General features: G+C 38.3%; 1 protein-coding gene across 1 annotated transcript in view; it reads left to right on the forward strand.

The window, feature by feature from the left end:
- The window catches only part of LOC139763266 (uncharacterized), a 97,435-nt gene extending 74,221 nt beyond the window's left edge, over window positions 1–23,214 (forward strand). Inside the window, exons 8-10 of the mRNA XM_071689211.1 lie at window positions 10,198–11,261; window positions 13,612–13,749; window positions 18,967–23,214. Coding sequence (XP_071545312.1) covers window positions 10,198–11,261; window positions 13,612–13,749; window positions 18,967–19,143 — 1,379 coding nt within the window. The 3' untranslated portion in view covers window positions 19,144–23,214. The remainder of the gene's footprint in view (window positions 1–10,197; window positions 11,262–13,611; window positions 13,750–18,966) is intronic.
- The last annotated feature ends 4,468 nt before the right edge of the window (window positions 23,215–27,682 follow it).

Consider the following 27,682-nt stretch of genomic DNA (forward strand, 5'->3'; position numbering starts at 1 on the left):
TATGTATTTTATTAATTAAGATATTATGTTTTAATACTAATTTATCCTTATTTATATTTTTATATATACATATATTGTCTCAGAAAATGTAGGTTGGCCAGTATAGGGCTATAATTGATATAATATTGGTATACTTTAGAAAGAAAAAGTATTAAGCCTGAGAGCCGTTGATATTTTGAATAGTTATTTGTACTGACTGAATGTTTACTTCACCATATTAGAGCAGACTGTATTCTATAATTCATGATTTATGTTATTTTGTAAAGTATAATCGTTTTATCAGTTTAATGTATTATATTTATATTGTGAATGATAATAAATTTGTGTAAATATTTGTCTCATAATATATATTTATATACAAGATAGAATCTAAAGTGAAACTAAGATTCACTTGTACAAGTCCTTTAACAGTAGAAATATGGAAAATTAAGATGGTTTCCCTTTGTGAAGGTGCTTCTTTAGACATATGAATGTTGGGAAAGTGAAGGTCAGATGGCCAAATGAAAAGAACACTTTTTACTACCTGTCATGCAAGGAAGTGTTAGGTTTGGCTGCTTAAGGCTGGAGAGGGTTATGTTTTCATGGAAGATAGGGTGAGAGAGACTGGTTAAGTATGAGAATGAGTGAGAGTTTGCATGAATGCATGCACATGCATATTATTATCAAGTTTTGTGTACATGAAAGAAGTCTTGTGTTCTTGTTTTTTGTAACCTCTCTTATTTACCATACAAGTTCTTGAAATTTCTAATGCTTTTTGTAGTCATTATTTTACTACATATTTATTACATATTTCCTTATTACTTAAAGAATATATATTTACATCTGTTTCTTGGTAATAAATTCTCATGCAAATATGTAATTACTTAGATTACCTATTTATAGGTATGTCCACAAACAAACAGTATTTCCCTGTCACACAGCACTTGACAGCATTTCATTCACATGACTCATTTCTTTGTAACTAGATTTTCCTGTAGTGAGCGCTATGTGCTAGTCCTACCTTTCTGTAAAAGGGTGGGAGTAATAGATAGAAGTTGTAGTTAGGAACATAAGGCAGCATGTAAAGTCACAGTGGAGGACATCTATAGTCCATCAGCAACAAGATAGTAAAGGGTTGGAAACCACTAAAATTTCTAGAAAAGAAATAAGATGAGCACTAGAGAGTATTAATCCTCATGCAGCACATGCTCATTATGAAATATCTCCATATGTGCTAAATGAATGTGCTGAAAAACTTGACAGGATACTTGAAATAGTTTAAACAATTGTTAGAGGATGCAGTGATAAGGGAGCAGTCAGGAACAGATGTTATGTCTATCTTTAAGATGATCAAGAAATTGTTCTAGATGAACAGGTGTGTAAGACACTGGAATAGACAGTAAGAAAGCAAACATTTGATTTCTTTCAAAAATTGAAATTACCTGAGTGAATGAAGACATGGACTCAGGAAAAAGACAGTGTGTGTAACACATTTCTTATACCTCTGAGAGAGCTCCATTTTAGACAAGAGAAATGGATGGGTACATTATGTGTTCTTAGATTGTCAAATGGCATCTGATGCTATACCACCAAAGAAGGTGGTGAAGAAGTTAGATTTTTAGGCAAACATAAGGCGAAGACTCCTTTGATGGATGGAAAATTTATCTTAGAGGAAAGGCATGCATGTCAGAAGAGCCTTCTCAGAATGGGTTGGGATTACCAGTGATGTACCAGTGGCTTGCCTCTGAGCTATTGCTCTTTGGAATTAATGCAAATTGCCAAAAGTGATTAGGCTCATATTTGAATATGTTTGCAGATGATGCCAATGTCTTGCAAGAATTAAAGAATGATGAAAATTGCATTAATTTACAAGGACATTAGACAAGCTCCAAAGGTACTATCCAAAAGTTTCTTGCTAACTGAGGAAGTTAGGCTTTTCTTTGCTCTGAGTATAACAAGGGTACAGTTTGTCAAGGTGGGTACATGACATAGTTTTTAGCTTTATGGTCAATCTCTGTCAGATTTTCTTAGTGCCGCACTGAAGAACAATATATTTCATGTTATGTTATTCAGGGTCACTACCTGTGTGTGAGAAGGGAGGACGTTGTTACAGTGCATTTGCATGATTTCAATGTACCCAGTGTCAGTGCAAATTAATTGCATTTAATGTTTGTTTCTGTGATAATGTAAAACCATTGATGCTTAGGTAAACAGTTCATGTACACTACTGATACACTACTGCTGCTCTGTTCCATTCATGTACCTCATATGGGGAATGAAGTAACATAATTTTTGATTCATTTTTTAATGTAAATAGTATCTCATAAATATATAAACATTTTATGTATATATAATCCCCGTGAGTTAATATTCCATATTGGAATTTCATATATATTACTATTAAGGAAGTTCCTGCTTTAGAGGTTTTTAATAGTTAATGTGCAGGAATGTGTGACCCTAATCAAAGGATTTTTTCTGATCTTGGTAGGTAAGTGTTCTGCAGAAATAGACATTCGCAAGCTGTACATCATCCAGGAGAGAACTTCATTATGATTAAATTAAACCAGAACAAAGCCTCTATGCTAGTATGTTTATTTACAAGCTATATTTTATCAGCACCTTTGTATGATATGTTCATTTCTTAATCAGTATATATATATTATATATTATATTATACTTTGTCGCTGTCTCCCGCGTTAGCGAGGTAGCGCAAGGAAACAGCGAAAGAATGGCCCAACCCACCCACATACACATGTATATACATACTCGTCCCCACATGAACATAGACATACCTATACATTCCAACGTATAAATATATATATATATAATAATATTTTTTTTTTTTTTTTTTTTTTTTTTTTTTTGCCGCTGTCTCCCGCGTTTGCGAGGTAGCGCAAGGAAACAGACGAAAGAAATGGCCCAACCCACCCCCATACACATGTATATACATACGTCCACACACGCAAAATATACATACCTACACAGCTTTCCATGGTTTACCCCAGACGCTTCACATGCCTTGATTCAATCCACTGACAGCACGTCAACCCCGGTATACCACATCACTCCAACTCACCCTATTCCTTGCCCTCCTCTCACCCTCCTGCATGTTCAGGCCCCGATCACACAAAATCTTTTTCACTCCATCTTTCCACCTCCAATTTGGTCTCCCTCTTCTCCTCGTTCCCTCCACCTCCGACACATATATCCTCTTGGTCAATCTTTCCTCACTCATTCTCTCCATGTGCCCAAACCATTTCAAAACACCCTCTTCTGCTCTCTCAACCACGCTCTTTTTATTTCCACACATCTCTCTTACCCTTGCGTTACTTACTCGATCAAACCACCTCACACCGCACATTGTCCTCAAACATCTCATTTCCAGCACATCCATCCTCCTGCGCACAACTCTATCCATAGCCCACGCCTCGCAACCATACAACATTGTTGGAACCACTATTCCTTCAAACATACCCATTTTTGCTTTCTGAGATAATGTTCTCGACTTCCACACATTCTTCAAGGCTCCCAGAATTTATATATATATATATATATATATATATATATATATATATATATATATATATATATATATATATATATAGGGTGTTTTGGTCGAGGTGGTGTGCAAAGTGAGAGGGTTAGGGAAAATGATTTGGTAAACAGAGAAGAGGTAGTAAAAACTTTGCGGAAGATGAAAGCCGGCAAGGCAGCAGGTTTGGATGGTATTGCAAAGGAATTTATTAAAAAAGGGGGTGACTGTATTGTTGACTGGTTGGTAAGGTTATTTAATGTATGTGTGACTCATGGTGAGGTGCCTGAGGATGGGCGGAATGCATGCATAGTGCCATTGTACAAAGGCAAAGGGGTTAAGAGTGAGTGCTCAAATTACAGAGGTATAAGTTTGTTGAGTATTCCTGGTAAATTATATGGGAGGGTATTGATTGAGAGGGTGAAGGCATGTACAGAGCATCAGATTGGGGAAGAGCAGTGTGGTTTCAGAAGTGGTAGAGGATGTGTGGATCAGGTGTTTGCTTTGAAGAATGTATGTGAGAAATACTTAGAAAAGCAAATGGATTTGTATGTAGCATTTATGGATCTGGAGAAGGCATACGATAGAGTTGATAGAGATGCTCTGTGGAAGGTATTAAGAATATATGGTGTGGGAGGCAAGTTGTTAGAAGCAGTGAAAAGTTTTTATCGAGGATGTAAGGCATGTGTACGTGTAGGAAGAGAGGAAAGTGATTGGTTCTCAGTGAATGTAGCTTTGCGGCAGGGGTGTGTGATGTCTCCATGGTTGTTTAATTTGTTTATGGATGGGGTTGTTAGGGAGGTGAATGCAAGAGTTTTGGAAAGAGGGGCAAGTATGCAGTCTGTTGTGGATGAGAGAGCTTGGGAAGTGAGTCAGTTAATGTTCGCTGATGATACAGCGCTGGTGGCTGATTCATGTGAGAAACTGCGGAAGCTGGTGACTGAGTTTGGTAAAGTGTGTGAAAGAAGAAAGTTAAGAGTAAATGTGAAGAAGAGCAAGGTTATTAGGTACAGTAGGGTTGAGGGTCAAGTCAATTGGGAGGTAAGTTTGAATGGAGAAAAACTGGAGGAAGTAAAGTGTTTTAGATATCTGGGAGTGGATCTGGCAGCGGATGGAACCATGGAAGTGAATCATAGGGTGGGGGAGGGGGCGGAAATCCTGGGAGCCTTGAAGAATGTGTGGAAGTCGAGAACATTATCTCAGAAAGCAAAAATGGGTATGTTTGAAGGAATAGTGGTTCCAACAATGTTGTATGGTTGCGAGGCATGGGCTATGGATAGAGTTGTGCGCAGGAGGGTGGATGCGCTGGAAATGAGATGTTTGAGGACAATGTGTGGTGTGAGGTGGTTTGATCGAGTAAGTAATGTAAGGGTAAGAGAGGTGTGTGGAAATAAAAAGAGCGTGGTTGAGAGAGCAGAAGAAGGTGTTTTGAAATGGTTTGGGCACATGGAGAGAATGAGTGAGGAAAGATTGACCAAGAGGATATATGTGTCAGAGGTGGAGGGAATGAGGAGAAGTGGGAGACCAAATAGGAGGTGGAAAGATGGAGTGAAAAAGATTTTGTGTGATCGGGGCCTGAACATGCAGGAGGGTGGAAGGCGGGCAAGGAATAGGGTGAGTTGGATCGATGTGGTATACCGTGGTTGACGTGCTGTCAGTGGATTGAATCAGGGCATGTGAAGCGTCTGGGGTAAACCATGGAAAGTTGTGTGGGGCCTGGATGTGGAAAGGGAGCTGTGGTTTCGGGCATTATTGCGTGACAGCTGGAGACTGAGTATGAACAAATGGGGCCTTTGTTGTCTTTTCCTAGTGCTACCTCGCACACATGAGGGGGGAGGGGGATGGTATTCCATGTGTGGCGAGGTGGCGATGGGGATGAATAGGGGCAGACAGTGTGAATTGTGTGCATGGGTATATATGTATGTGTCTGTGTGTGTATATATATGTGTACATTGAGATGTATAGGTATGTATATTTGTGTGTGTGGGCGTGTGTGTGTGTACATTGTGTATGGGGGTGGGTTGTGCCATTTCTTTCGTCTGTTTCCTTGCGCTACCTCGCAAACGCGGGAGACAGCGACAAAGCAAAATAAATATAATAAAAAATATATAATGTATGTGAGAAATACTTAGAAAAGCAAATGGATTTGTATGTAGCATTTATGGATCTGGAGAAGGCATATGATAGAGTTGATAGAGATGCTCTGTGGAAAGTATTAAGAATATATGGTGTGGGAGGCAAGTTGTTAGAAGCAGTGAAAAGTTTTCATCGAGGATGTAAGGCATGTGTACGTCTAGGAAGAGAGGAAAGTGATTGGTTCTCAGTGAATGTAGCTTTGCGGCAGGGGTGTGTGATGTCTCCATGGTTGTTTAATTTGTTTATGGATGGGGTTGTTAGGGAGGTGAATGCAAGAGTTTTGGAAAGAGGGGCAAGTATGAAGTCTGTTGAGGATGAGAGAGCTTGGGAAGTGAGTCAGTTGTTGTTCGCTGATGATGCAGCGCTGGTGGCTGATTCATGTGAGAAACTGCAGAAGCTGGTGACTGAGTTTGGGAAAGTGTGTGAAAGAAGAAAGTTAAGAGTAAATGTGAATAAGAGCAAGGTTATTAGGTACAGTAGGGTTGAGGGTCAAGTCAATTGGGAGGTAAGTTTGAATGGAGAAAAACTGGAGGAAGTAAAGTGTTTTAGATATCTGGGAGTGGATCTGGCAGCGGATGGAACCATGGAAGCGGAAGTGGATCATAGGGTGGGGGAGGGGGCGAAAATCCTGGGAGCCTTGAAGAATGTGTGGAAGTCGAGAACATTATCTCGGAAAGCAAAAATGGGTATGTTTGAAGGAATAGTGGTTCCAACAATGTTGTATGGTTGCGAGGCGTGGGCTATGGATAGACATATACACATCTTCATAATTCATACTTGTTGCCTTTATTTCACTCCATCCTTCCCCCTCCTATTTGGTCTCCCACTTTTCCTTTTTCCCTTCACCTCTTCTACAGATATCCTCTCTGTCAATCTTTCCTCACTCATTCTCTTCATATGTCCAATCCATTTCAACACACCCTGTTCTGCTCTCTCAACCACACTCTTTTTATTTCCACACATCTCTCTTACCCTTTCATTACTTGCTCGATCAAACCACCTCACATCGCATATTGTCCTCAGACATTTCATTTCCAACCCATCCACCCTCCTCCATACAACCCTTCCCAAAGCCCATGCCTTGCAACCACAAAATATTGTTGGAACTACTATTCCTTCAAACATACCCATTTTGGCTCTGAGATAATGTTATCTCCTTCCACACATTCTTCATTGTTCCCAGAACCTTCACCCCATCCCCCACCCTGTGACTCGCTTTCATTTCCATGGCTCCATCCACTGCTACGTCTACTCCCAGATATCTAAAACACTTCACTTCCTCCAATTCTTCTCCATTTAAACTTACATCCCAGTGAACTTGCTCCTCTACCCTTCTGAACCAAACAACCTTTCTCTTATTCACATTTACTCTCAACTTTCTCCTTTCACACACTTTTCCAAACTCAGTCACCAGCCTCTGCAGTTTCTCACCCGAATCAGCCGCTGGAGCTATACCACTGGCGAACAACTACTGACTCACTTCCCAGTCCATCTCGTCCACAACAGACTGCATACTCGCCCCTCTCCAAAACTCTTGCTTTCACCTCCCTAAACACCCCATCCATAAGCAAATTAAACAACCTTGGGGACATCACACACCCCTGCCACAGACCGACATTCACTGGGGACCATTCACTCTCCTCTCTTCCTAGTCATGCACATGCCTTACATCCTTGGTAAAAACTTTTCACTGCTTCTAGCAACTTACCTCCCACACCATATACTCTTAAGATCTTCCACAAAGTATCTCTGTTAACTCTATCATATGCCTTCTCCAGATCCATAATGCTATATACAAAGCCATCTGTTTTTCTAAGTATTTCTCACACACTTTCTTCAAAGCAAGTGCCTGATCCACACATCCTCTACCACTTCTGAAACCACACTGCTCTTCCCCAATCTGATGCTCTGTGCATGCCTTCACCCTCTATCAGTACCCTCCCAAACTTATGCCTCTAGTTTGAACACCCACCTTTATCCCCTTTGCCTTTGTACAGTGGCACAATGCATGCATTCCACCAATCCTCAGGCACTTCACCATGATCCATACGTACATTGAATATCCATATCAACCAATCCACAACACGTCACCCCCTTTTTTAATAGATTCCACTGCAGTACCATCCAAACCCGCTGCCTTGCCGGTTTTCATCTTCCACAAAGCTTTCACTACCTGTCTTTAACCAGATCATTCTTCCTGACCTTCTCACTTTGGACATCACCCTGACCAAAACACCCTATATCTGCCACACTATCATCAAACATGTTCACCAAACCTTCAAAATGCTCACTCCATCTTCTTCCCACTTCATCACTACCTGTTATCACTTCCCCACTTGCCCTCTTTACTGATGTTCCCATTTGTTCTCGTTTTACGCACGTTATTTACCTCTTTCCAGAACGTCGTTTTATTCTCTCTAAATTTAATGATACTCTCACACCCCAACTCATTTGCCCTCTTTTTCATCCCTTGTACCTTTCTCTTGACCTCCAGCCACTTTCTTTTATACATCTCCCAGTCGTTTGCATTCCTTCCTTGCAAGTATCATCCAAATGCCTCCCATTTCTCTTTCACTAATAACTTTACTTCTTCATCCCACCTCTCACCTTTCTCATGCCACATGCATCTTTTGCGCAAGCCATCACTGATTCCCTAAATGTATCCAGGAAATGAAACACAATAAGTTCCCAAATGCACCTTCCTGTAATGATCACATTGCCGGGAGATACAAGAATGAGATAGAAGATGTAGAACTGTTTTATGTTGTCTGTCTCATTCTTGTATCTCTCCTGACAATGTGATCATTACTAGAAAGTTCATTTGGGAACTGATCATGTTTCATTTTCCTGTGTTTTTTGCATATACTAGATCATGCACACTAAGGCAACCTCTTGCAATATTTTTGTATAACACACACACACACACACACACACACACACACACACACACACATTTTAACCTGTAATATCAGCCAAATCTCTTTTCTCTTAAGAAGTGTAAACTGCCTGTTGTCCTAAACAAGCCTTCAAAATTTTGAATATATATGGCTAGGACCAAAGTGAAAATCACAAAAGTGTTTATTTATTTATAGATATCCTTGGACCAATTTCTGTGAATGAGTCTTTGTGTTACCCATGACCTTCCTAAAGACTCCTGTAGCCCAAGACTGCACTACTCTTTACTCTTACTTGTAGTGATACAGCTCATCAAAGGGGACTTTTCACTTGTGGTGTAGCCTCGAACAGGCAGAGTACAATAACACCGATCGCAGAGATTTTAAATGAAGGACAATACAGTAACTAAGACAAAGGGAATGAAACTTTAAGCTAAAAGATGTAATATTGACATGGAAAAATGTTTCTTTGCAAATAGATGCATTGAACACTGGAAAAGTTAGTCAAACACTGCAAATGTAAACACTACAAATAGCTTCTAAAACCTGTTAAACAAACTTTTTGTCAATTCATGTATCTTCAGATTGAACATCCAGAATAAAGATATTCATATACATTAATTCCTTTTTCTCATTCCAGACCCTAAAAATACATGGAAGTGCAGAAGTGAGATAAAGCATTACAACTTTAAGTAGGGTTTCCCTTTCATTCTGCCCTTATGTAAAATTTCATTCAAGCTAACTTCACCATTCATTTTCCTTCCAGCTATTATTGCTGTAGGGTAGGGATAGAGCTTTTTACTGTTCTATCCATATCTCATCCACTTAGTATAGGAACAGATAGATTGAATTTCAAAACATATAACCCAGACATGGGCCAGTGTGACTTCTATTGCGTGTTTCCCGTGTACTTCATCATTTTAATAACCAAACTCAACTACCGTAGCCTGTATTATACTATTTTGTAGAGGTAAGAAAGAATTTTGGGTAACTGGAGTACATGATAGATTTTTAAATGTTTTGTATGGTATTTATTTGCATACAGACAACATATGAAAACCAGAAAATCCCACTGGAAAGATCTGTATCAGTAATCTGAAAAAATACAAAATCTAAACACTGGTCATTCCCAAAGAATTTGGACTGAAGATGCTTTACCTGCACTTGGGAAATACCTGTGATTTGCTGTTTTTTCTTGAAGGTAAAGATGTAAGTTTTTGAAGCTTCATAATTTACTTGAAAATTTTCATTTAAGTCAAGTTGATATTTTAAGAATTGCCTAAATGTGTTTCTAAATGTAGCTTCATCCTTAGGGCTAATCCTGTGTTTATGTAATTGTTTTTAATGGAAAGTTTATGCTTATAATGATAATTACCTTAATATGCATAATATTCAGCGTACTGTATTCACTTACCGTGAGTAACTGATTGTTTATGTGTAACTTCAGCATACGAGTTTGCACTTACCGTTGAAAATTGTAATGTTGGCTGACTAGTAAACAGTTTACTAGCCAAGATGTGCGTTGTTATAACAAAACAACAGCAAAATATATATTGATACACTATAATTTTTTAGAGAGCCAGCTTTAAGTTAAGCCCATTGCTAGAGGAAATTATAATTCCTATTTTAATTTCAGTTTTCATATCTTCTTTCCAGGTCAAATGTCAGGCCTGTTAAATGATGATGAGTGGACTGATGAAGATACTGCTATTCCTGGACCTGCAGAGGCCTTACGTTCTATCTCTGCACCTCCCATCCTTCCTGTTAATAAACACAGACCTTTACCAGATTCTTTATTCACCAATCATACACATACATGTCTTCCACCATCATCAGATTTTTTAGTCATCAATCATTCAGATGCATCAACATCATCATCATCATCATCACCACTGTCAGTACCATCTGCATCCATTACATGTGCACAAAGATTAGCTAAATATCCCCAATCTCATTCATTTGTACAACCCTTTTTAAGTAACTTGGAACCAGTACCTGCAGTACCACAGAACATGTCAGTGAGATCATCTCAGCACACACCCATTTCAGATTCATTGAATAATGGATCAGTGGATGACCAAAATACTCAGAATGCTATAGCTGATCCAGAACAATTCTCTGAAGAAAATTTAGATTCAGCTTATGATATGTTTCAGACATCCATTGTGAAAAAATGTGTATCAGATAGTGTGAAAACATCATTTGTAAGGCAGGCATATCAAGAAAGTCAAACAGCATATAAAAATCTGCAGCCTGCACTCGGAAACAGTATACAATCAAGTTTACTTTCTTCAGAAGGCATACAGTCTTCACTTACGCAGAGGAACAAGAACAAAATTTCTTCTGCTTCTAGTACCTGCATAACAATCAAAAAGGAATGCCCATCCGATCTTGATAGCCATCAGCCTTTAGGAAGAAACGTTGCAAATAGCTCTGTGGTTTGTCATATGAATACCATAAAACAAGAACACCAAGAGGAGACATTAAAATCAAACTTAAAGGCCTGCTCCTTGAAAACTGATAAGAGCAGCCAAACCAAATATGTTGAAATACGACTAAATGAGGGAAAATTTAAAAGTAAATTTCCAGTGCCTGATCTATCAATGAACAATAAAGAAGAAAATGGTGAAAATTTGAATAATATGATTGAGAATCATCCACCAAAAGAAGAAGAACCCCTCTGCCCATTAGAGAAAAAAATGAAGAGACCCAGAAGTAAAGTAAGTTTAGAAAATTATGTTTCATATGTGATGTCTGTGATTTGTTCTTGTTTTGTTTTACACTTGCAACTTGACTGAAGATGTTAGAAGTAGAAATTATAGCTCAGTGTATATGTATATTTTTGAAAACTAACAACTTACTATGTACTGTTATGAAAGAATGTGTTAAAAGCTGACTTCGTAATTCGTTTAATACTTACATCCAGTTTCTTCAGTCTTTATGAGGCTCCTCTGCTGCTCAGGAAAACTGTTAAAATCCATTGGTTGGAACCATAGGTTCTTGTTATTTTCAGTGTGATAGTTGCATTATAGGCTTGAAAGGTCTTGGGATATTTTGAATGGTGTTTGTAGGGTTGTTGGGATTGATGATGTCCAGAGCAAAGATTTATTTGTTCCAGTGTTAAGGAAGGGCCTTGACTTCACCAGCATAGAGCCTAATCAATCCTTGTGGTGCACATTGGTATCCCCAGCATAAAGGGTTTCTGCAATTGGATGTTTCTGTCATCTAATCAGTGAGTTGTACACAATTTGGGAATTAGTGCAAAAAAAATACATGAAACATAAAAGTAAGGTCAAAAAGGTTAAAGAAATTTTGAGCTAAATGACATCAAAGTTGGGAGACTCAAGACCCACGAGGTGAATGATACTGAAGGTGTTTTGGAGTGGAAGTGATGGCAGAGGTTATTGGTGGAAATTTGATAGTAAGGAGGAGAAGCATCCTTTGACATTTGTGTTTGTGAGAGAAGATTAAGTGAGGAGGTAGACAGATAGTGCTCTTCATACAGAAGGATGGACTAAAAGCTTCATATGTTACAGAAATAGGCAGAGAAAGAGCAAGGGATTAGAGCAGTATTTATAAAGGTGAGATGGGTCCCAGTCACCTGATGATGGTCAAGAGGAACCATAGAAATCCATCCAAACCTTTTCAACTTGTGGCACTGTTCTGACTTAGCACCAGAGAAACATTGATTTGATGTGTTTCTAGTTGTATTGTTTCACAGAAGTAGGGAAACTTGGAGTTATGAGTAAAGAGTTGTGAGAGCTACTTGTTGTCAAGTTTTGTGTCGAGATGGCCTGAGTAGGAGTTTGTAGATCGAATGCAAGCAACACTCTGTGTTGATGAAACAAATAGAAGTGACAGCACCCTGATCCAGAGAGGGGAACATAAATATACCAGAAAGATTTGTATATCTATTTATTTGTTATACATAATCGCTGTTTCTCGCATCAGCGAGGTAGCACCAGGAAACAGACAAAGAACAGCCCATACACACATATATACATAAACTCCCACTTATGGACATATACATATCAACATATACATACACATCCGCAGACATTACATACATACACGTACATATTCATACTTGCTTGCTTTCATCCATTCCTGGTGCTACCCCATCCCACAGAAAAACAGCACCGCTATCCCCTGCTTGCAAGAAAGCTAGAAAAAATATTCAGTATATTACTTGGAGAAATTTGTTGTATGCATGTAACAACTACAGTAACATTAAAAAGAAAACTCTATGTGTGGTTGCATTTAGTCCTGGATAAACACAGAATCTGTACTTATTCAATAAGTGCAGCGACATAGAGAATCAGTGTTGTTATCAAGCAAGACATGCAGTGAGTACTACCTGTGAGCCTTGCCTATTCATAAAATCTTGAAATCTAATAGGTACTGTCTATCTTTCTTTTGATATATTTGTCTACCTAAGCCCCCCTCCTCTCTCTCTCTCTCTCTCTCTCTCTCTCTCTCTCTCTCTCTCTCTCTCTCTCTCTCTCTCTCTCTCTCTCTCTCCCTCTCAGCAGTATCTATCTTTGTATCTGTCTATCCTAAAACTTCTGAAATGATTTTTGTTTTATGCAGTATTCATGTGCAAGGTTCCCATTACTATGTAGGGCCCACAGCCATGATTAGTATGGTATGATTAAGTGAATTTAGATTTGGGCAAGTGACAAGTAAGGGATAACAATACTGTAGTTAGTGTCAAAGTTTACCATTCATTTGAAAATTGATAAATGCTAAAGTTTTGTTGAGTAGTGCAGCAGTATAAGGTCCGGAGGTTCACTATTAATCAAGACAACTTTATGCAAAATTTTCAACCCCTTTTAATGTACATGGGGCTGATTAAGTGCACACAGCCTGTCAACTCTCACACATGTATCCATAACTAAAAGTTTGTCCAGTGTACTAAAGTGAACAAAAGTTTCCAAACTATTTTAGCAGTTTTTAATTACTCACATTGCACACTACATATTCAATATTCATATATCTAAAATTGCAGTGTCTTTTATCATTTGAAATTGCAAATTCTCTGAAAATGCCTGAAGAATATTGTCTTTCCAGATAAAGCGCCCAATGAATCAGTACATGCTATTTCAAAAGGAAATGAGGGAAAAGTTACGTGCACAACACCCAGAGGAGAGTAACCAAAGAATAGCTGTATGGCTGGGTTACTTATGGAGGCAGTTGCCAGTATCAGAGGTAAGAAAATATATATGCAGCTTGCATATCTGGATTATTTGTGATAGAATAGACTCTTGGTTACCCAGCATCAGAAATCCAGTTATAATTGCACAAACTCGTAACAGGTATGCGGTACACATTGTCTTCTTTCAAAAAATCTCTCCATAAACTGCAATGAGCCCAACATAGATTCAAATGAAGGCATGTATGGCTAACACCAAAATTCAGAGTATATAGTTTTTGATTTTTGTTTACATATTTCATCACATATGGAGACATTACCTGCATGTGATTACACCACAGTTAATAAGTCATCTTCAGTCAGGTGGTATAATTGTCAACAAATGAAGGTTACAGTTTTGTCAAGGTATTCTCACTTTAGAAGAGTACATCATTTCCTTGCTGTTGCATGGAACACAGCCTTGAAACTAAAGGAGTCCCACAAAAAAAATGGTCATGGGGTTATATAATCACACATGAAAATGAAGACAGTTTAGATCATTAAAACAACCCCAAATTCTTTTTATTAGTTGTTGATGTTTGTGTGGATGATTACCCTTTAATAGCAGATGAAATATTTGCACAAAAGGGAAATATACTGCTGGGATGGTAATATTTATGTCTGTTATCAGCAGTTGTAGGCCAAGGTTATAGTTTGAATATCTGGAAAATTGAAAGACTTCTGCCTTGTGACGATGTTATGTTAAATGAAATTATCTAGGTAAATTTTTCAAATCAAAACTTCCAGTACTGAGAGATAATACAAGTTGGTTAACATTATCAAAATGATGTAGTTTCCAGCTTTAGATTTAAACTTTTGTTGCCTTGCACAGTATATTCAGAGATAAATGCTCATAATTTTGTGTGTCATCATGATGAGATCTTAATGGTTGTGGAGTGTTTGTCTCAAGGAATTCATGACAACTTACTGTTTTAACTTAGTTCCTATTTATGCATATCTTGTACCTGTTTGTGATCATGAATGATGATAATGTAATAATTAGAGTAACAAGGTAGGAAGGGTATCATTGAAAACTAGAAACTCATGCCCTCAACCAACTTGCAGAGCTAGGAAAAGAAACTACTTGTCCATGATATTTGTTCCCTCAAAAGATGTATGTCTTTATTCACTTGATCCACCCCATGTAAATGTGATTGGAACTAAAACTAGTAGATACATATATATATATATAGTATATGATATATTATGAATAAGCAGAATTTCATTGGTGCTAATGAATATGATTTTTTTTTTTTTTTTTTTTTTTTTTTTATACTTTGTCGCTGTCTCCCGCGTTTGTGAGGTAGCGTGATGATATTGATGTTAATTCATATGATTTTGGGTACTCTGGGTCTGATCATACAAGAGAGTTAAAGGCATACTTTGGATAAAGTGAATTGGAGTCACAGTGGACTGAACCAGGGCATATGAAGCAGCTAGGCTATAAAAAGGTCTGTGGGCCCTGGTTTGGACGGTAGATTGTGTTTTCAGGGCATTACACATGACCGCTAGAGAATGGATGTGAACAAATGAGGCCTTTTCTTCATTTGTTCCTGGTGCTACCTCACTAATATGGGAGATGATGCACATCTATGATAAGTAAATTACTTCATTAAAAGGGGAAAATTTTTGAGAAAATAATTCTTAGGGTATGTAAAATCTAGGCAGAATTTCAAAGATTATTCTGATATGAAGTTCAGTAATACAGTGACACAGGAATCATACTGAGTGGTACCCATTTAGAAAATATTCATGATTGATAAAACTCCCATTAAGTTATCAGTATTGAAAATATACAGTAAATGAGACAGTGACATTGCTGTAAGAAAGAAGCCTTGCACAGTGTGAAAACAAAACTATAAGAAGTCAATTTACTCAGGTCACAGTGGTAGAGGTACTTATATCAACAAATCAGAATCCAGTTTTTAAAGACAGTTATACATAAATCTTAGCTAATCAACATTCCTTGGTTTTTATTCATAAGATGTTTAGCATTTGTTACAAAAAGTAGAAGGAACAGAATTTTATTTAATTCTTATATGTGTCTTTTAGGGAGAATAAAAAGATGTTCTGGAAGGAGGTAAATAAAGTGCGTAAGACAAGGGAGCAAATGGGAACTTCAGTGAAGGGCGCAAATGGGGAGGTGATAACAAGTAGTGGTGATGTGAGAAGGAGATGGAGTGAGTATTTTGAAGGTTTGTTGAATGTGTTTGATGATAGAGTGGCAGATATAGGGTGTTTTGGTCGAGGTGGTGTGCAAAGTGAGAGGGTTAGGGAAAATGATTTGGTAAACAGAGAAGAGGTAGTAAAAGCTTTGCGGAAGATGAAAGCCGGCAAGGCAGCAGGTTTGGATGGTATTGCAGTGGAATTTATTAAAAAAGGGGGTGACTGTATTTTTGACTGGTTGGTAAGGTTATTTAATGTATGTATGACTCATGGTGAGGGGCCTGAGGATTGGCGGAATGCGTGCATAGTGCCATTGTACAAAGGCAAAGGGGATAAGAGTGAGTGCTCAAATTACAGAGGTATAAGTTTGTTGAGTATTCCTGGTAAATTATATGGGAGGGTATTGATTGAGAGGGCGAAGGCATGTACAGAGCATCAGATTGGGGAAGAGCAGTGTGGTTTCAGAAGTGGTAGAGGATGTGTGGATCAGGTGTTTGCTTTGAAGAATGTATGTGAGAAATACTTAGAAAAGCAAATGGATTTGTATGTAGCATTTATGGATCTGGAGAAGGCATATGATAGAGTTGATAGAGATGCTCTGTGGAAGGTATTAAGAATATATGGTGTGGGAGGCAAGTTGTTAGAAGCAGTGAAAAGTTTTTATCGAGGATGTAAGGCATGTGTACGTGTAGGAAGAGAGGAAAGTGATTGGTTCTCAGTGAATGTAGCTTTGCGGCAGGGGTGTGTGATGTCTCCATGGTTGTTTAATTTGTTTATGGATGGGGTTGTTAGGGAGGTGAATGCAAGAGTTTTGGAAAGAGGGGCAAGTATGAAGTCTGTTGTGGATGAGAGAGCTTGGGAAGTGAGTCAGTTGTTGTTCGCTGATGATACAGCGCTGGTGGCTGATTCATGTGAGAAACTGCAGAAGCTGGTAACTGAGTTTGGTAAAGTGTGTGAAAGAAGAAAGTTAAGAGTAGATGTGAATAAGAGCAAGGTTATTAGGTACAGTAGGGTTGAGGGTCAAGTCAGTTGGGAGGTAAGTTTGAATGGAGCAAAACTGGAGGAAGTAAAGTGTTTTAGATATCTGGGAGTGGATCTGGCAGCGGATGGAACCATGGAAGCGGAAGTGGATCATAGGGTGGGGGAGGGGGCGAAAATCCTGGGAGCCTTGAAGAATGTGTGGAAGTCGAGAACATTATCTCGGAAAGCAAAAATGGGTATGTTTGAAGGAATAGTGGTTCCAACAATGTTGTATGGTTGTGAGGCGTGGGCTATGGATAGAGTTGTGCACAGGAGGATGGATGTGCTGGAAATGAGATGTTTGAGGACATTGTGTGGTGTGAGGTGGTTTGATCGAGTAAGTAACGCAAGGGTAAGAGAGATGTGTGGAAATAAAAAGAGCGTGGTTGAGAGAGCAGAAGAGGGTGTTTTGAAATGGTTTGGGCACATGGAGAGAATGAGTGAGGAAAGATTGACCAAGAGGATATATGTGTCGGAGGTGGAGGGAACGAGGAGAAGCGGGAGACCAAATTGGAGGTGGAAAGATGGAGTGAAAAAGATTTTGTGTGATTGGGGCCTGAACATGCAGGAGGGTGAAAGGAGGGCAAGGAATAGAGTGAATTGGATCGATGTGGTGTACCAGGGTTGACGTGCTGTCAGTGGATTGAATCAGGGCATGTGAAGCGTCTGGGGTAAACCATGGAAAGCTGTGTAGGTATGTATATTTGCGTGTGTGGACGTATGTATATACATGTGTATGGGGGTGGGTTGGGCCATTTCTTTTGTCTGTTTCCTTGCGCTACCTCACAAACGCGGGAGACAGCGACAAAGCAAAAAAAAAAAAAAAAAAAGAATGTCTTTCATCACTGGAGTACTCTTGAGTTAAAATTTACAAAATTTTATGTAAATTCCTGCTGAAATGCTTCTTTCTGTCTTTTGTGGCACATTACACAATAAGTAGCATATACCAAAGTGTTTACAGAAAAGAATTTGGCTTAATGTCATATATGATGTAAATACAACTTTAAAGATTTTTTCTTTATAGTGACCAAAATTTCATGAAATGAATGTGTCATCTTGCATAAAAGGAAAAAAGTAAGAGAAAAAAAGAATGTAGAAAACAACTCTTACCCTGAGATATGACACATCATTTTTTGGCACAAAGTCAACTGTGACATACATTATCTGAGATAATTTTTGTGCTACTGTTTTAAACTTGCACCAAGTGTAGCGTTCATAAACCACATGTCCTAGTAAGCCTTGTCACAACATCCATGCATTGCATTGCATAGCGCAGGCCCTCATTTGGATCTCTATCACCATGGTGGGACTCAGGTACATTGCTCTCTCCTGGTGGCCTTACACCATCTGCCTAGTTCAAGACCAGAGAAGCCAAATGAAGATGTGCTGAGATGATTGTAAAGGAAAAGGAAGAAAAAATGGAGAATATTCATTATTCTCTTTTCAGGTATTCTCTTCACCAGAATTGTCATGGTCATAAAAGGGGTCCCTTGACTACCAAAGTTTTGTTGACTACAGTTTTGAGTACACACACTTTGATTTATAGATACCTGTCTCCCAACCACAACATCAAGTTTTAAGTATCCTTGGGTTAGTCATAGCCAGCTTGTGGCCTATCCTGGAGATGTAGGAGTGTCATAACCAGGTGGTGTTGTTAAGGTGAGCTTCAAGGTAGCCTTTTGTGCAACACAGTTGGCTGTGAAGGTGCAGTATCATTAGTGGCATACTGCTGTTATAGTAATACTTTACAGTTTTGTTCATAATTTCCTTGCAGTTTCATAGAATGATGTAATTTGTTTTAGTAAAACATGCTTATTTTTAACCATGAAGGCTCATTATAGGACTTAAGGTATGTTTTTCAGTGGCCACTCGCCCTGACCCCCTCTTTTCCATAGGTCCTTTACCTTTCAGCCATGGTTTAACCCATCATGGGGTCTTCCAGGAGCATAACCCAGTGGTTGGGTAAGGACTTCTGTGATATTTCGGCATGCATGAAGCATAACTGGTTGATATTTTGTATATCATTAATAAGTTTCTTATTTTTTCAGAAAGCCAAATGGCAAGCTAGGGCAGATTATGTGAAGAAAGAACACAAGCGCTTATACCCACATTACTCTTATAATCCTCGTGAAGCTTCTGAGGAAAGGAAAAAATACATCACAACCCTAACTGAACGCCGCAATCTCTATCGAATCAAACCACAAGTAAATACTGAGGAAAACTAAATAGTTTTACCCTATGCTTCTTGTGTTGCATTCTTGAAAAAAATTACTTTTTTTTCTCATATTTTTAGGGTTGTTTTATAATGATAGATGCCTTGTTCATGATAACAGTCATATGTAATGTTAAGTAGCATTGATTTTATTGTAATAATGGAAGTAGTGATTTTATTTCATTACCCTAAGGTACAGATAAACAAATGCAACTTAAAGAAAACACTTTAAGATAATAAGAGCAAATGAAGATTCTATGAAATAGGAGTCGACAGTAGGATGAGATGCTGCTGCCTGTTAAATGATTTATTATTTGTACTCGAGTGCTTTCAAGATGAGAAATTTCATCTGTTAGTGTTGGTTACATCTCATAGAACACTCCAAGAATTACTGCTACTGAGGTTCCATTGTAGTGTACCTCCCTCCTGGTTGGACCATTTCAGAAAATTAAGGACAAAGAAACAGAGCATTGCAGTGCATGGTGTTCTACTGGTAAAAAAGACTGGTCTAAAGATCTCAATTTCTTATTTTGTGTGGTGATATTATATAAGAATATTATGAAAAATTTTAGTTCCTCCCTTTGATTTGATTTTATGAAGTAACTTACATAATGACACTCCAGGCAAATGCTGCATGTAACAGATTGGTTTTTTACAGAATTTCGTTTGAATATATGGTGCAAGTATTGGGAATTTAATGGTGTGAGTGGTTATTTACAGAATATCGTTTGAATATATGGTGTAAGTATTGGAAATTTAATGGTGTGAGTGGTGTACTGAAGATTTTTTGAAATATCTCATCCTTCATCGTAATTTTCTTATCTACCTAAATAACCATCCGTACCATCAAATAAGCTTGATCATACATCCCTTACTCTTTTATTTAAATGCTGCATTGCCCTTAACTATATGTTAGTACCATTGTTTTACAGAACAACCTTCATACGAAGGGTTTGTGCATTTACAGCAAACATCCTGTGAATGATTTGAAAGCATATTGTTTAATTTCTTATGTTTTGGTAATGGTTAAGAAAGATTAATGGAAAGCATCACAAATCAATGATTGATATTATATTACTTTCTTTACAGTAATATCATGATAAAAGTAGATATATTTGTTGATATACACATCATTGTACCAATCATTTTGATCTAAACCCATAATTGTTTGAGTGATATCAATAGAAGTGCTTTCAACAATTGACGCTAACCCAACCACTTATGTAAGTCAGACTCTTCTGATGATTGCTCTTTTCATTTTGTCTACTAAAAAGCCATCGTCACAAAAAGTAAAGAAATATTTTTGAACCATATTTCTTATATATGGTTTGAACTAAACCATCATTTGTTGGCCAGCATCATTGGAAATACCTTACATTTTCTAACATGACCCAACTCCTTACTCTGTATCAAATACCATTATTTAACAGCAAAAGTACTGGATGTAAAATTGACTGTGAAATGTACACACGTTTACCACAGGTGCTATGCTACAAATTGTCCACACTTTATGATACTGTGACCTTTTACATAAATGACACTGCTGTGTTGCACCTGATTTTTTGGTATGGGGTTGTGTTGGAAATCCTGTTGCTCCTGTGGGATTGGTTGTGTTTTTTTTTCTCCCTGACATTTCACCAGCTTCTTAATATCAAGTCTCTTTTTGTGCTAGTCTTCTATGACCCTCAGAGGAAGTTTTTCTGTGAACTACTAGCAGTTAAGCTTGTTCTGAGAGTTGTAACTGTAGATGACCGGAGAATTAATCACTAAGATTCTTCTGAGAGGAAAAAAGTAGCATCAGGGGCCAATGCCAGGTATTTTGTGAATTGTCATACATTGCTGACAGCTGGCTTACCATGGCAACCCCTCTTTTGGTCTTGATATAAACACAATGATTTTTATCTTCTCAATCTGGTTAAGGTTTGAGCCACAATGCATGCTACACTGAGAAGATCAGATTTTCTTTTCTAAGGAGTGTAGGATACTAGTGTTATTTCCCTAAGGTATGCTGTCGTATACCAGTCAAGTTATGGTTTCCAAAAATCTCCTAGGAATCTTCTGTTTGTTTTTCTTGATAATGCTTACTGTGGTCAAGTTATGGTCCTTTCAGCAAGTTTTATGTAAACCCTCAACAATTAAACTAGTTCTCTGTAACATTTCTACCTGATCCTGAGATGGGAGAAATCAGCATGGCGATAACAGCTGTAGGGGAAAATCTATCTTGAATGGCCTTACTGGCTGTTTATCAGCAAAAATCTCCATTTTGCTTATGTAGTATGTTTCATCATCAGCCAATGCTGATAATCTTTATGACATGCTTGGCAGGCATATTTTACATATTTGCTCAGTGGAGACTTACCCCCGAAACCACCAACATTTCATCAACATTATTAACGCACTATGAGAAAGAGTAATTCACAGGGTTGTCATCCAACTTATCAAAACCCTCTTAGATGAGGGCCTCTTTATCAGCTAACCTATTTGCAAGATTTGTTGCTTTTTCACCAAATTAGAGGCAAACCATGAGAATTCTGAATTGATGTAGAGATGCTGTTGCCCAGAAAAATGCCTGTCCATTTGTGCTCCACAAATCATCATGTGACTGTGAAAAACAAATGCTAACAACACCATTCCTGTGTCTCTTGCCTTGCTCTTTTGTGCTTATTCCAGTCTTTCTTTCATTAATCAAAGATTCATGTTTGCTGCTAAAATACTGAAAATATCCAGGGTGATACAGAGAACAAATTTCACAAAGTGCTTTTGCATTTAAGACTGAACCATATGGCCCTCTTTATCCTATTTGCATTAAGTGCATGACTATGCTCTCTCAAGGGCATTTCCTGTTTCTTCCACAAAGCCATAGTGTCGTTTCCTAGCCATCATGAGTATCTTCCTTGCCTTTATGGGAATATCGTGGGGATGATTCTTCACCCAAATCTTCACTTTCACAGTAATCTGTTGCTGAGATTAGCTGAATTTCTTCAACCACATTATTTTCATTCTCAGTCTGTCATCCTCAGGTTCACTATCACAGGGACAGTCAGCCTACTTCTACTTAATCCTCTCACTTTTGGTGTTAGTAGCCATTTTCACCTTGAAAAAAATAAAGAAGTGCTTCCATTAAACCTTCATCTTTCTTTTTTCTTTCTTACATTTTTGCCATATCCCATGTGAGTGAGTTAGTGTCCAGAACAGATGACTGAGCCTTAAAAAAGAAAGATCTTCATGTAGCTCTTCCCTCTGTTCCTTCTTTTGGAAAGTGATACAGGAGGGAAGGGTTTTCAGGTCATGCTCCAGTTCCTTTTAGATGCCCTCTACAACATGCAGGAGATGCATTCTTTCACCCGTTTTCAGGGAAAACCTAATAATCTTAGAAAATCTTTGCTAAGGTAAATATTGCTTCATGACTGGTATGAATAAGCTCGTAAAATCTCTCATTGTATATTTAATGATAAAGAAATAGAGGAATAGTTTTGAATTTTTTTATGCCAATGCCATCTGTAATCCACAAATCATATAAAATCATCTTGTCATTGTGAAAAATTGTTGCCAATAGCACCATCCCTTGGAAGATTTTCATCTTTACAAAGTCTGTCTTTTGCCTGTCTCTTATGTGCATACTCAAATGTTCTTTGTTGACATAAAGGTTCATGTTTGCAACTAAGATATCTATACTTTTTTGACGTGTATAGTAACCAAAGTTCATAAAGTGTTTGTGCATTTAGGGCTGTATCTTTTGGCCTTTTTTGCCCTGTTTACATATTAAGTACATAGGTGCTCTTCCTCAAAGTAGGTTCCTGTTTCTTCCACGAAGTCACACTGACCTTGCCTAACCATCCTGTTTCTCTTCCCTGCTTCTGTGGGGGTTGTTGTAGTAATGATTCTTTAATCAAAGCCTTACTTTCAATGTTATCTGTAGCTGAGATAAGCAGACATTTTTCAACTACATCATGTTCACTCTCACATTATCATCCCAGGTTTCACTGTCTATGGGACAGTCAGCCACCATCTGCCTAACCCTCTAACGTTTGTTGTTACTACCTATCTTCAGTCAGGAAAAAATAAAGAATTACCCCCATGAAAACCTATTCTTTCCTTCATACATTTTACTGTTTTCTACATGAGCTAGTTGTGTCTAGAACAGATAACTGAGCCTTAAGGGAAAATTGATCCTCAAATTGCTCTTCATTCTGTACTTTCCTATGAAAATTGATACAAAAGAGGATTTCAGGGCCCCCTATTCCCACCCCTCTTCTTCACTCACTACAACACTCAGAAAATACGTGGCAAGTATTCTTTCTCCCTTATCCTCAAAGATTAAAAAGAAATTCAAAGCTGTAGCAATTTGTAGTTTTATTAAAGATGACAAAAAAATAGAGAGCGAGTTTAACCAGGAAAATAAACCTTAAATTAGTATTGGGGGATATTTTGCTTCATAAGCCACAGGAAACTACATGTTGTTTTCAGCTCAGTTGACGTTGAGATGGGAGAAACTAGGTGAATACTCAACTGGGAGTTCGGGGAAGTTACTGAACAAGAAGAGCCTCAGTGCGGCCGTCTGCTGTTACAAAGTTTATAGTGTAGGAAACCTAGAATTATGGTCCAAACACAGAGTTAAATTTATCTTGTACTCACCTAAGTGGATTTGTAAATACTGCTGGACAGGGATGGAAGTGAGAACCTGGAAGGAACTGTCATAGAAAGACAAGATATGAGAGGCCTTATGAAGAAACCAGACTCGAGCACAAATGGTAATCAGGAGGCAGAAGACTTTCTCTCCAAGGAATTAGGTAAGAGGCAACATTTTACTTTGTCTCATGCATATCCTTCATCCTCCTGCATGTTCAGGCCCAAAGCAGTCAAAATCAGATTCATTTTATCCTTCTAACTCCATTTTGGTCTCCCCCTTCTCCTTGTCCGACCTCTACTTCTAACACACATATATAGAGTATATTCTCTGTTGCAACCTCTCACTCATTATCTCCAAATGTCCAAACATTTCAGCATACCCTTTTCAGTTCTCTGAACCAGAATCTTCATATTACCATACCTCTTTCTTACTCTATCATGACTTACTTGATCAACCTTATTTACACCACATATTGTTATCAAACATTTCATTTCCAACTCATTAACCTTTTGAACATTTGCATCTAGACCCCATGCCTCATATTCATACAACCTTGCTGGGACTACTGTACCTTCAAATATACCCATTGTTGCCCTTCCAGGTAGTGCTTTCCTCACATTTCTTACTGCTACCAGGACCTTCTCCCCCGTCATCCACCCTATGACTCACAGAGCCTCTACTTCCATGGTTCCATTTGATGCCTTGTCAGCTCATGTATCAAAAAACCCACTTCTTCCAAGTTTTCTTCATTCAAACTCATACCTCAAGTATATATATATATATATATATATATATATATATATATATATATATATTTTTTTTTTCATACTATTCGCTATTTCCCGCGATAGCGAGGTGGCGTTAAGAACAGAGGACTGGGCCTTTGAGGGAATATCCTCACCTGGCCCTCTTCTCTGTTCCTTCTTTTGGGAAAAAAAAAAAACGAGAGGGGAGGATTTCCAGCCCCCCGCTTCCTTCCCTTTTAGTCGCCTTCTACGACACGCAGGGAATCCCCTGGGGATAGGGGAGAAGAATATATATATATATATATATTTTTTTTTTTTTTATACTTTGTCGCTGTCTCCCGCGTTTGCGAGGTAGCGCAAGGAAACAGACGAAAGAAATGGCCCAACCCCCCCCCCCATACACATGTACATACACTCGTCCACACACGCAAATATACATACCTACACAGCTTTTCATGGTTTACCCCAGACGCTTCACATGCCTTGCTTCAATCCACTGACAGCACGTCAACCCCTGTATACCACATGACTCCAATTCACTCTATTTCTTGCCCTCCTTTCACCCTCCTGCATGTTCAGGCCCCGATCACACAAAATCTTTTTCACTCCATCTTTCCACCTCCAATTTGGTCTCCCTCTTCTCCTCGTTCCCTCCACCTCCGACACATATATCCTCTTGGTCAATCTCTCCTCACTCATTCTCTCCATGTGCCCAAACCATTTCAAAACACCCTCTTCTGCTCTCTCAACCACGCTCTTTTTATTTCCACACATCTCTCTCACCCTTACGTTACTTACTCGATCAAACCACCTCACACCACACATTGTCCTCAAACATCTCATTTCCAGCACATCCATCCTCCTGCGCACATCTCTATCCATAGCCCACGCCTCGCAACCATACAACATTGTTGGAACCACTATTCCCTCAAACATACCCATTTTTGCTTTCCGAGATAATGTTCTCGACTTCCACACATTTTTCAAGGCTCCCAAAATTTTCGCCCCCTCCCCCACCCTATGATCCACTTCCGCTTCCATGGTTCCATCCGCTGACAGATCCACTCCCAGATATCTAAAACACTTCACTTCCTCCATATATATATATATATATATATATATATATATATATATATATATATATATATATATATAGCCCAGTCCTCTGTTCTTAACGCTACCTTGCTAACGCGGGAAATGGCAAATAGTTTGAAAGAAAAGAAAGAAAAGATATATATATATATATATATATATATATATATATATATATATATATATATATATATATATATATGGAAATTATGACACTTTTATTGATACTTTACGTAATTGATACAGACAACTTTAGTCACCAATGGATATATATTATGATTATCATATAATTCCAGGTCATATTATGGAGTCTGGGAGCTACATTCCCAGGATCCCCTATCCATGGGATCCTGCAGCTCTAAGGTTGCATGATATTGAGGAACATGGATACATTGGACTCCTTTCAAGCATAGTTCTTTGATAAGACTGTCTTTTTTTTTTTTTTTTTTTTTTTTTTTTTTTTTTTTTTTTTGTCTGCTGATGATAAGACAATCTTTGCCAAAGGTGATTTTTTACATGCATTCTAACCTCAAGCAGGCAGAGTCTGTTTCATGTAGGGAGGTGTTGCACCAAGAATAGATGAAGACAAGCATGAATATGTATGTGTATATATATGTATTATCCCTGGGGATAGGGGATTAAGAATACTTCCCACGTATTCCCTGCGTGTCGTAGAAGGCGACTAAAAGGGGAGGGAGCGGGGGGCTGGAAATCCTCCCCTCTCGGTTTTTTTTTTTTTTTTTTTTTCAATTTTCCAAAAGAAGGAACAGAGAATTGGGCCAGGTGAGGGTATTCCCTCAAAGGCCCAGTCCTCTGTTCTTAACGCTACCTCGCTAATGCGGGAAATGGCGAATAGTTTGAAAGAAAGATATATATGTATGTATATATTGATATGTATATGTACATTTATGGGCATTTTTGTATATATATATATATATATATATATATATATATATATATATATATATATATATATATATATATATATATTCCCTGGGGATAGGGGAGAAAGAATACTTCCCACGTATTCCCTGCGTGTCGTAGAAGGCAACTAAAAGGGAAGGGAGCGGGGGGCTGGAAATCCTCCCCTCTCGTTTTTTTTTTTTTTTTTTTTTCCAAAAGAAGGAACAGAGAAGAGGTCCAGGTGAGGATATTCCCTCAAAGGACCCAGTCCTCTGTTCTTAACGCTACCTCGCTATCGCGGGAAATAGCAAATAGTATGAAAAAAAAAAAAAAAAATATATATATATATATATATATATATATATATATATATATATATATATATATACTTACTTGGAAGGTTTTGGGAGTATGTGGTGTGGGAGGCAAGTTGTTGGAAGCAGTGAAAAGTTTTTATTGAGGATGTGAGGCGTGTGTACGTGTAGGAAGAGAGGAAAGTGATTGGTTCTCAGTGAATGTGGGTTTGCGGCAGGGGTGTGTGATGTCTCCATGGTTGTTTAATTTGTTTATGGATGGGGTTGTTGGGGAGGTGAATGCAAGAGTTTTGGAAAGAGGGGCAAGTATGCAGTCAGTTGTGGATGAGAGAGCTTGGGAAGTGAGTCAGTTGTTGTTTGCTGATGATACAGCGCTGGTGGCTGATTCATGTAAGAAACTGCAGAAGCTGGTGACTGAGTTTGGTAAAGTGTGTGAAAGAAGAAAGTTAAGAGTAAATGTGAATAAGAGCAAGGTTATTAGGTACAGTGGGGTTGAGGGTCAAGTCAATTGGGAGGTAAGTTTGAGTGAGAAAAACTGGAGGAAGTGAAGTGTTTTAGATATCTGGGAGTGGATCTGGCAGCGGATGGAACCATGGAAGCAGAAGTGAGTCATAGGGTGGGGGAGGGGGCGAAAATCCTGGGAGCCTTGAAGAATGTGTGGAAGTCGAGAACATTATCTCGGAAAGCAAAAATGGGTATGTTTGAAGGAATAGTGGTTCCAACAATGTTGTATGGTTGCGAGGCGTGGGCTATGGATGGAGTTGTGCGCAGGAGGGTGGATGTGCTGGAAATGAGATGTTTGAGGACAATGTGTGGTGTGAGGTGGTTTGATCGAGTAAGTAACGTAAGGGTAAGAGAGATGTGTGG

Source organism: Panulirus ornatus, chromosome 46, assembly GCF_036320965.1.
Source record: "Panulirus ornatus isolate Po-2019 chromosome 46, ASM3632096v1, whole genome shotgun sequence".
NCBI classification, from domain to species: Eukaryota; Metazoa; Arthropoda; class Malacostraca; order Decapoda; family Palinuridae; genus Panulirus; species Panulirus ornatus.